Source organism: Molothrus aeneus, chromosome 9 (genome assembly GCF_037042795.1).
Source record: "Molothrus aeneus isolate 106 chromosome 9, BPBGC_Maene_1.0, whole genome shotgun sequence".
NCBI classification, from domain to species: Eukaryota; Metazoa; Chordata; class Aves; order Passeriformes; family Icteridae; genus Molothrus; species Molothrus aeneus.
The window spans coordinates 19,906,153-19,916,486 of NC_089654.1; the positions used below are offsets into that span (position 1 = coordinate 19,906,153).

Here is a 10,334-nt window from a genome sequence, read left to right on the forward strand (position 1 = left end):
GGGTTTCCAGGGCTGATCCGTGCACACCCACTTGTATCCCAGAGCAGCCACCTTGTGGGCTGTCAGCTGTGAGCAGTGCCTACGTACAGAGTTGATATAAACCCTTCCTTATGACAAGCCAAGCCTGGCGTCTGGGTCACCGAGGGAAGCTGGGCTGTGCCAATCAGTTTTTCCAGCCTGTGGCATCAGTGAAACCAGCAGGTTTCCTGCTTCACAGTCAGCCTGTGCCTGGACAAAGCAGAGCCTGAGCTCTTGCACGGTTTGCCCCAGTGGTTTTAGGCCAGCGAACGCTCCCTGTGCGGGTGCTGAAGGGGCCTGAGAACACGCGATGTATCCAGGCATTGCTTCCACCTTGTGCCACTGGCTGAGGCACGGCAAATTCCTGCCTCTGGTGTGTTAGGCACCCTTATTCTCGAATATCTCCAAGAAATATGCAAACACAGTAGAGGTTTGGCAGCTTTCCCAAATCCCTTGTCAGCTGTGAGAAAATGCTGAGGTAAAAGCAAGTGTGCAGGCCTTGCTGTAAGGCAGAAGCTCTGCTAGGCCAAAAGCGGTGACTGCATCCCCCTCTGGAGGGAAAAATGGAAGGAGGTTGTTCCAGTTTGAGGTCAAGGTGCAGTTTTAAGTTTCCTTTCTGTGGTGTTGGTGGTGGATATTGGCTCTCAGCGTGCCCAAGGGCTCCGGGTGTCTGTCAGGGCAGTCAGGGTGTCCCTGGCCCAGCACTGCCCCTCCCATCTGTCTCCCTCCTTGGCTGTAGCCAGCGTCTCCTGGATCCATGCACTCGGCCCCTGCCTCAGTGGAGAGGTGCCAAAGCCCTGGGCCCCACGTGGCAGGGTGTTCATGGCCTTTGCAAACCAGTTTTTGGCACAGAGGGGCAGGTCAGGGAGCCCTCGGGCCCCTCTGAAATTGAGAGGAGCTGTCTTCAGCCCTGCACTCAGCTCCAGCCCGCAGAAACTGGGATTCCATCCTCTGTTATTCACACATTGCCCATTCCCAAATGGAATCATCGGTTCACGTGTCAACTTGCAACTCCACCCCCAGGCCCCAGAGCTTCTGTGGCAAATGACTGAAATGCCACACAGTGATCTGAGGTGCCCATAAATCCAAAAAACAGGCTGAACATGGAGAGGTTGTCTGTGCCTGTGAACAGATGTGGATCCACTTCCCAAGGATGTTGGGGTGCAATGAGAGTTTTGCTTAATGTAGGTTTAGGTAGCTCTGCATTTCACAGTGCCATGAAAGAGAACATGGAGAAAAAGAAATCATGAGATGCTTTCTTTAGGTGTAAGTAAAATTTTGTGGGCCAAATGTTCACTGCTTTGAAAGGACCTAAATTGCATTCAGACGTTGGTTTGTGTTCCTTTTATTTCAGGATTTTGGCACATTGCCTTATCATTTGAGCATAAAGATGATGGAGAAGGCAAGAGTCATCTAGAGCAACACCAGATCTTTCAGATAATTCACTAAACCCAGAGTTGCAGTCAGCCTTACTGCTGATCTCTAAGTTTTCAAAAGAATGTTAGTACTAGGAAATGTTTATCTTGATTTCTATAATTTCTATTGCTAATCTTCTATGTGAAGTGATGACACTAAGGCCTTAATTTTTTTATTTCAGTGTTCAATGAAAACTTGAAATTATGTTTTGAAATGATCAAATTTAAGGTAAGATATTTGCTGGGGCATAACAGGATGGCACAACAGATCTGCTGAATTGTAAAAGTTTAGAATTTTTTGGCACAATGCACTATTTCATTTTCTGTTAGAAACCATGCTCACTTTCATTGGCCAAACCATGAATTTAGCTCTGTGATTATTCTCTGATTGCAGAAATGCACTGTAAATTTAAACTTATGTTCTTTTTTTTTATCATTTTTTCATCATTTTTTTCTATTTATTTTTCCTTTTCTCTTCCTCTCTTTTCTTTTTTTCATTCATGGGTCACAGCATCATCTAGTGGTCAAATATTAAAAGGATAATTTTTGCTGGATTATCCATTGTTTTTGTATTTTATTCAGACAAAAAATTAACAGCATGAAGAAAATGGCTGCTTATGCTGAGGAAAGCAGTTCCCTGACCTAAAGCCTTCTTTAAATATTAACTTTCTCTTTTTGCAAAAAGTCATTTCTACTGAATCAGGAATCATTTTGCAGTCTCAGGTTGAGTGTATGCCTGTGTAGCTGTGGGGCGCTGGCCTTGTCTGGTGCCTGGTGCCCGGTGCCCAGCACAGCTCCTCTCTGCCTGCCCTCCTCAGCAGGGCAGGGCACAGGAACTGTGGCCAAAGGCTCCTGGGCCCAGACATGGATAGGGAATGCCTGTTTGGGCAAAACAGTGAGGTACAAAACCAGCTGGGATCTTATCACCTCTTATTGCCCTGTTCATCCCACAGTTCTACTGGGAAAGCCATGCTGACCTTTAACCCTTTAACGTGTGATTCTGCCCAGTGTAAAATCAGCTTAAGAGAATGAGAAGCAACTGTTTTTCTGGGCTTCTCTAAAAGTTCAGGCAAAAGTTCAAAGACACGTTTTTCTTCTGAAGACATATTACTGCCCATGTCCCAAAGCTCACCATCAAAACCTGAAGGGATGGATGCCAGCTGGCTCCTTCTTCCTTTCAGGAGCATTTCAGTTCTGTGGGGCATCCCCAGAATGGCCAGACAGGGAATTGTCATTGCTCACACGGGACACGCTCGTGGCGATTGAGGGACACGGACCATGCTATGCAAGCAAAGTTCTTTGTTGCATCAGTTTACCAGTATTTATAGGTCTCTAAGTTCTGTCCAAAATTTTCCACCCAGACTCCTTTGCCCCGTTCCCTTAGTAACACAATCTTCTTGGTTGTCATTCTGTCATCAGCAATGTCCTTGTTACTTTCTTTTGCCAGATCAGTCAGAGTGTCCAGACAGGAGGTCATCACTTTTGTCCTTGCCTTGAGTTTATCTCTCCCAGGGCCAAGAGGATGGTGGCAGCACCCAGCTCAGCTTCTGTGGCTGTCTGATTTCCACATTTTGGAATACTTTTGATAAAGTATCTTTGTTCATGTGGTTGGAAAGAATGCAGTTCTGGATTTGGGTGCAATGCTCATGAACCAGTTGATTTATGATGGTGCATAATCATCGTGAAAAGTTATTTTATCTTCAGCTGTTGGGTTATTCAGGAGAAAAAACAAACCAAATAATGATATTGATCTATGTACCTAAATAATAACTGATAGCATGGATCCATGTGAATTTTGACACCCGCTACAGGAACTTTGTCATCTTGCAGGCACATAAATAGCTGGTGAAGAGACCACAGCCTTACGCTGAAGGCACCATGCGGATCCTTCTCCTCCTCCTCGCAGCTGCAGGGCTTTGTTGGGGGCAGTACAACCCCAACACTGTCCCAAAGAGAACCTCTATTGTGCACCTCTTTGAATGGCGCTGGCAGGATATTGCTGAGGAGTGTGAGCGCTACTTAGCTCCTAATGGATTTGGAGGAGTTCAGGTGAGTTGTTTCCTGTGAGTAGTAGGAAAATGGCATTGTAATGTTTGATAAATAATTTGATTACTAATGCCTGAGCTTGAGACAGTCATCTCTAAGTAACTTTGCTGCTGAGGAGGGAGGGTAGGAAGTAGTAAGGGCTTTTAGAAGCAACCCTAACTCTGCAGGACCCTGTAGGGATGAATGATGGTGTATGTCTAGCAGATCAGTTACAAAGGGGCATGCTGAAAGGCTTCCCCTGAAAGCTAAGTAGAGGGTAAAGCTCTTTACCTTGTTCTAAAGGAAGTATGGAAGCAGTGAGGTTTGGCATTCCTAAGGCTGTCACTGTTACAGGTAAAAATAATTCCTGTGACTTCAGCCCTTCCATGCCCATGTCCTGGAAAGCAGGCCCATGCTGGACCTGGGCATCTCACAGGAACAAACCAAAATGCCTTTCTTGCCAGTGTACAAGACAGACATCTCACAGACCTGAACTTCTGCTGTGGGAGAGAGACTGCGTTGGGTACTAACTTTCCTCTGAGGGCAGAGGTCCTGAGCACAGATTTTGCCCTTAAAATGTTGAGGTAAAGCCATTTCATTTCTTATCAAAGTACATCATTTCATCTGCAGGTTTCACCTCCAAATGAAAATATTGTCATTACTAACCCGAACAGACCCTGGTGGGAAAGATACCAGCCCATTAGCTACAAGATCTGCACTCGATCCGGAAATGAAGAGCAATTCAAAGACATGGTGAAGAGATGCAACAATGTTGGAGTAAGTGCCTTGAAATTCTGTCTGATATGGCAAGAAGTGCTGTATCAGCTGAGGGAAGGTACTGCTGCCCTCAAAACAGGTGTAAACTGGGAAGAAACTGAGAAGGAAAATAATCAACTTAATAGTGATTGGTGGCTTTCAGGTCACGTGTGCTACAAAACACCCTGAAATGCACATATTGCTTTTCCAGGTTCGTATCTATGTGGATGCTGTCGTCAACCATATGTGTGGGGCTGCAGGTGGCTCAGGCACACATTCTACCTGTGGAAGCCATTTTAATGCTGGAAACAGAGATTTTCCAGCTGTCCCATACTCTGGCTGGGATTTCAATGATGGCAAATGTCACACAGGAAGTGGAGAAATTGAACGTTATGATGATATCTATCAGGTAACTTCCCCTCGAGAAATTTTCATTTTTTTTTTTACATGTTCTGTTAACTCTACAGTAAAATCAAATGGTGTAGTGTCTCACAAAACCTGTGCTTAGTCACTTGACAAGTGACTGAAGTAGTGACCATAGGTACGTGTGGCCGAAAATATTCTAAAAACTGAGGAATCAAGAACCTGTGTGCAGATGTTTGCTCCAGAAGTGAGCCCAGTGTACTCAGCTCAGAGTGAGCTCATTTTTATAGCTTATGAACTCAGCTGATCATGATAAGGGGCCCCTTTGGAAAATTGACAGTAGTGCAAGGTGGTGCTGTAGTTACACAACTTACTGGTTTTTGTAGTCAGAATATGTAGCAGTTCTTTCTCAAGCTCTGCCTTCAGCCACTTTGCAGCAATACATTACAGTGTTTCTGCACTTGCACTGCTTCATGTAGGGCTTGTCCTTCATGGGTTCAGATGGCTTCTTCTGTGGTAATCCCTATAACACATATCTCAAATCCTGGATTACAACAAGTTAAAGGTATTTCCATGACAATGTACACTCCCAGTTCCTTTGGACCAGGCCATCATGTTTAATGTTGCAATGAACTCCTCCCCTTCCCCCTGCTCTGGCTTGGACTTAGCCAGACCCTGCAATCCCTCAGGTCCAGCCCAGGCCCTGGCCAGTGCCGGGGTCAGAATGCCCCAGGGTGAGGGCATCAGCAGCACAGGCTGCAGCTGCAGCCCAAGCACAAAGCAGCTGCTGATGAGCCCTAGACTCGAATGCACAGTGAGGCCAGTGAGCCCCACGGCAAGCACAGGAGCCTGTCAATTATTAGCCAAAATACAGTAACAGCTGTAAATTCCATCTAGCACATTAATCATAGCTGTTGTTAATTCGAACCCTTTGAGTCCCATGTTGGCACCAAAGAGAACTTGTGGTTTAACTCAGCTGGCAGCTAAACACCACTCAGCCTCCTACTTTCAGTGGGATGGGGCAGAGAACTGGAAGAGTAAAAGTGAGGAAACTCATGGACTGAGATAAAGACAGTTTAATAGGTAAAGAGAAAGCCACACACATAAGCAAAGTAAAACAAGAATGTATTCACCACTTCCCATTGGAAGGCAGGTGTCCAGCTGTCTCTAGGACAGTAGGGCTTTATCATGAGCAACAGTGACTTGTGAAGACAAAACCTTTACTCTGGATATCACTCTCTCCCTTCTTCCCAATCCAATACAACCTCATTACCCACCACCCCACCTGCACCCCTCCTTTGGTGTAATACAGAGAAATCTTTATTTTTTTCTTTTCTGTTGCACAGGTCCGGGACTGCCGCTTGAGCGGCCTTCTGGATCTGGCCCTGGAGAAGGACTATGTGCGCTCAAAGGTTGCAGAGTACATGAACCATCTCATTGACATTGGTGTAGCAGGATTCCGAATTGATGCTGCCAAGCACATGTGGCCTGGGGACATAAGAGCATTTCTGGACAAGCTGCATGATCTAAACACTCAATGGTTTTCTGCAGGAACTAAACCTTTCATTTATCAGGAGGTAATCTCCACATTTTCTCCTTTATGTTTGCCTTTCTCTTTTGTATCTCTTTTGCCTCCTCCTTCAGAGGAGCAACAGTACATCTTCATCCCATTTACCCTAGCAAGGAGCTCACAATTTACATAGAGCAGACATAGGCAGACATAGGCATTTTTGATTCTTAAAAATGCCTCCACAACAGATTGTCAATCAACTTTAGCTTTCCTTTCATCAGTCATGCTTTTATATGTGTCCCTAAAGTCTTATTCTGCATTTGTGTTGCTCTACACAGCACAAATAGATCATTACTTTCTTTTGCATTGCTGGTCTTTGTGAGACAAGAAGGGATGCAGGTTTTCTTTCTGGTACCAGGTAATTGACTTGGGTGGAGAGCCCATCAAAGGCAGCGAGTACTTTGGAAATGGCCGAGTGACAGAATTCAAGTACGGTGCCAAACTGGGGACAGTGCTGCGCAAGTGGAACGGAGAAAAGATGGCCTACTTAAAGTAAGGATGAAGGTGCTGCAATTGATGCAGGATTGACTGGATACAGCAGTTGACAGGGTAGCTCCAAGTCTGTGTTTTTGTTTAGGAACTGGGGAGAAGGCTGGGGCTTTGTGCCTTCTGACAGAGCCCTGGTCTTTGTGGATAATCATGACAACCAGAGAGGACACGGGGCTGGTGGATCTTCTATTCTAACCTTCTGGGATGCCAGGTAAGGGATTGCTCTTGTGTGGGTGATGCTTCTTGCTTTTGCTTGTTTGTCTGTGTGTTCTCAGTCAGGTTCCTCCTTCCATGGCTCATTCCTTGTTTGTCCACCAAACAGGCTCTATAAAATGGCAGTTGGTTTCATGCTTGCCCATCCGTATGGCCTCACACGTGTGATGTCAAGTTATCGCTGGCCAAGAAATTTTCAAAATGGAAAGGTGAGCTATTAATGCCTAAGATCCACCCATGGGGATTAAGGGTGAGAGCAGGGCCAGAGAAGTAGTCCAGTGCATTTCAGGTTTTTGAGAGATTTCCCTGTCCTGGGCTGGATGTAGCCAGTGAAACTTTGATGCTCCCTCTAGCTTTCTTCACCAGAGGGACTCTCTGCATCTTCAGCCACAAGATATGCCAGAATCTCTTTTTTATGAAGAAAGAAAACCTTTCTTTTTAATGACAGGACGTCAATGACTGGGTGGGGCCCCCAAGTAACTCAGATGGCTCCACCAAGGCCGTTACAATCAATCCAGACACGACCTGTGGCAACGACTGGGTTTGTGAACATCGCTGGCGTCAGATCAGGTAGGGCACTGGGGAGAAACAAGAAGTCAAAGCAGCTGCTTTTGCTTCCTGCTCCATGTGGCTTTAGGGGTGTTGCAGGTGCAGTGGCAGACATGGCTTGTGTTTTCAGGAACATGGTGATCTTCCGTAACGTGGTGGATGGTGAGCCTTTCTCCAACTGGTGGGACAATGGCAGCAATCAAGTGGCTTTTGGCCGTGGTAATAAAGGCTTCATCATCTTCAATAATGACAACTGGTAAGTCAGTGGCAGAAAGTTCTCTCGGTCCCCAGAGAGAACAATAGCATCCCTCATCCGCAATCCAACTTGAGTTATTTGAGTGCATGCTGGGTCCAGAGAGCTAAAATGGGTGTGTAGGAGGGGTGGGATCAGAAACCTTATGCTTTACAATGCCCTTCCAATAGGGGAGCAAGATCATGTTCAGAAATCTTACACACCTTTTGAAATACCTGTTTTAAAAACAATGCATAAATCGTGTTTATTTTCTCATAGGAATATGAATGTCAATGTGCAAACCGGACTGCCTGCTGGTACCTACTGTGATGTTATTTCTGGACAAAAGGAGAACAACAAATGTACTGGAAAGCAGGTGTTTGTTTCTGGTGATGGAAAGGCTAATTTCCAGATTAATACCGATGCTGAAGATCCATTTATTGCAATTCATGTTGATGCCAAGTTATAATTTGGGAGAAATAGCCTCCTCTGTTTGATCTGTGTATTACTGTTTCCCCCATATGTTATTCCCTGCTTTTTGAGCATGAAGGAATCTCTATTGCATAATAAACGGCATTCAAACTGAAGAGTAATGTTTTTCCCTTAATGAATTCGATGTAACTTTATCCCCTCATAACTAGTGGCAATGCAGTGATAGGTTTTAAGGCAATGCAGCATTCCAGTTCCTGTGTAACAAAAACACTGGAGAGAAAAAAAAAAAAACAGATTCAAAGCCAGCTAAAATGGCAAAGGAAACGTGCAGGGTTTCCAGGGCTGATCCGTGCACACCCACTTGTATCCCAGAGCAGCCACCTTGTGGGCTGTCAGCTGTGAGCAGTGCCTACGTACAGAGTTGATATAAACCCTTCCTTATGACAAGCCAAGCCTGGCGTCTGGGTCACCGAGGGAAGCTGGGCTGTGCCAATCAGTTTTTCCAGCCTGTGGCATCAGTGAAACCAGCAGGTTTCCTGCTTCACAGTCAGCCTGTGCCTGGACAAAGCAGAGCCTGAGCTCTTGCACGGTTTGCCCCAGTGGTTTTAGGCCAGCGAACGCTCCCTGTGCGGGTGCTGAAGGGGCCTGAGAACACGCGATGTATCCAGGCATTGCTTCCACCTTGTGCCACTGGCTGAGGCACGGCAAATTCCTGCCTCTGGTGTGTTAGGCACCCTTATTCTCGAATATCTCCAAGAAATATGCAAACACAGTAGAGGTTTGGCAGCTTTCCCAAATCCCTTGTCAGCTGTGAGAAAATGCTGAGGTAAAAGCAAGTGTGCAGGCCTTGCTGTAAGGCAGAAGCTCTGCTAGGCCAAAAGCGGTGACTGCATCCCCCTCTGGAGGGAAAAATGGAAGGAGGTTGTTCCAGTTTGAGGTCAAGGTGCAGTTTTAAGTTTCCTTTCTGTGGTGTTGGTGGTGGATATTGGCTCTCAGCGTGCCCAAGGGCTCCGGGTGTCTGTCAGGGCAGTCAGGGTGTCCCTGGCCCAGCACTGCCCCTCCCATCTGTCTCCCTCCTTGGCTGTGGCCAGCGTCTCCTGGATCCATGCACTCGGCCCCTGCCTCAGTGGAGAGGTGCCAAAGCCCTGGGCCCCACGTGGCAGGGTGTTCATGGCCTTTGCAAACCAGTTTTTGGCACAGAGGGGCAGGTCAGGGAGCCCTCGGGCCCCTCTGAAATTGAGAGGAGCTGTCTTCAGCCCTGCACTCAGCTCCAGCCCGCAGAAACTGGGATTCCATCCTCTGTTATTCACACATTGCCCATTCCCAAATGGAATCATCGGTTCACGTGTCAACTTGCAACTCCACCCCCAGGCCCCAGAGCTTCTGTGGCAAATGACTGAAATGCCACACAGTGATCTGAGGTGCCCATAAATCCAAAAAACAGGCTGAACATGGAGAGGTTGTCTGTGCCTGTGAACAGATGTGGATCCACTTCCCAAGGATGTTGGGGTGCAATGAGAGTTTTGCTTAATGTAGGTTCAGGTAGCTCTGCATTTCACAGTGCCATGAAAGAGAACATGGAGAAAAAGAAATCATGAGATGCTTTCTTTAGGTGTAAGTAAAATTTTGTGGGCCAAATGTTCACTGCTTTGAAAGGACCTAAATTGCATTCAGACCTTGGTTTGTGTTCCTTTTATTTCAGGATTTTGGCACATTGCCTTATCATTTGAGCATAAAGATGATGGAGAAGGCAAGAGTCATCTAGAGCAACACCAGATCTTTCAGATAATTCACTAAACCCAGAGTTGCAGTCAGCCTTACTGCTGATCTCTAAGTTTTCAAAAGAATGTTAGTACTAGGAAATGTTTGTCTTAATTTTTATAATTTCTATTGCTACTCTTCTATGTGAAGTGATGACACTAAGGCCTTAATTTTAGAATTTTTTGGCACAATGTAATATTTCATTTTCTGTTAGAAACGGTGCTTACTTTCATTGGCCAAACCATGACTTTAGCTGTGTGATTAATCTTTGATTCTAAAAATGCATTGTAAATTTACACTTATGTTAATTTTTTCACCTTTTTTTTTATCTTTATTTTTCTTTCTCTCTTCTTCTTTTTTTTTTTTTATTTTTCATATTGTGGTTTTTTTTCATCACCACAAGTCTGTTTCTAAATGGGGCTTTCAGCATAATAGTGATCAGAATTTAATGGAAGGGCAGTACAATAAAGCAAATGAACAGCTGCCTGAATGTACAACTGCTCACTGCTCA

At 45.5% G+C, this 10,334-nt stretch overlaps 1 protein-coding gene across 2 annotated transcripts; it reads left to right on the forward strand.

The window, feature by feature from the left end:
* The first annotated feature begins 1,612 nt into the window (after positions 1-1,612).
* On the forward strand, positions 1,613-9,847 carry LOC136560043 (pancreatic alpha-amylase). Of its 2 annotated transcripts, XM_066555657.1 has the most exons (12): positions 1,613-1,662; positions 3,264-3,482; positions 4,089-4,235; positions 4,426-4,623; positions 5,924-6,154; positions 6,506-6,639; positions 6,725-6,847; positions 6,959-7,058; positions 7,298-7,419; positions 7,529-7,654; positions 7,910-8,006; positions 9,765-9,847. In XM_066555657.1, exons 2-12 carry the CDS (start codon positions 3,312-3,314, stop codon positions 9,825-9,827), a joined length of 1,512 nt encoding a protein of 503 aa, XP_066411754.1. In that variant the 5' UTR covers positions 1,613-1,662; positions 3,264-3,311; the 3' UTR covers positions 9,828-9,847. The 2 variants fall into 2 exon arrangements, with proteins under 2 accessions (XP_066411754.1, XP_066411753.1); XM_066555656.1 differs by lacking the exons at positions 1,613-1,662; positions 9,765-9,847 and having other exon boundaries at positions 3,022-3,482; positions 7,910-8,199.
* The last annotated feature ends 487 nt before the right edge of the window (positions 9,848-10,334 follow it).

Excerpts from the sequence above, each read along its gene's own strand:
- LOC136560043 (XM_066555656.1), top strand. The coding sequence starts at position 3,312 with ATGCGGATCCTTCTCCTCCTCCTCGCAGCTGCAGGGCTTTGTTGGGGG. Across the intron at positions 6,155-6,505 it reads AACCTTTCATTTATCAGGAG|GTAATTGACTTGGGTGGAGA; the intron begins GTAATCTCCACA and ends TTCTGGTACCAG. Across the intron at positions 7,420-7,528 it reads CATCGCTGGCGTCAGATCAG|GAACATGGTGATCTTCCGTA; the intron begins GTAGGGCACTGG and ends TTGTGTTTTCAG.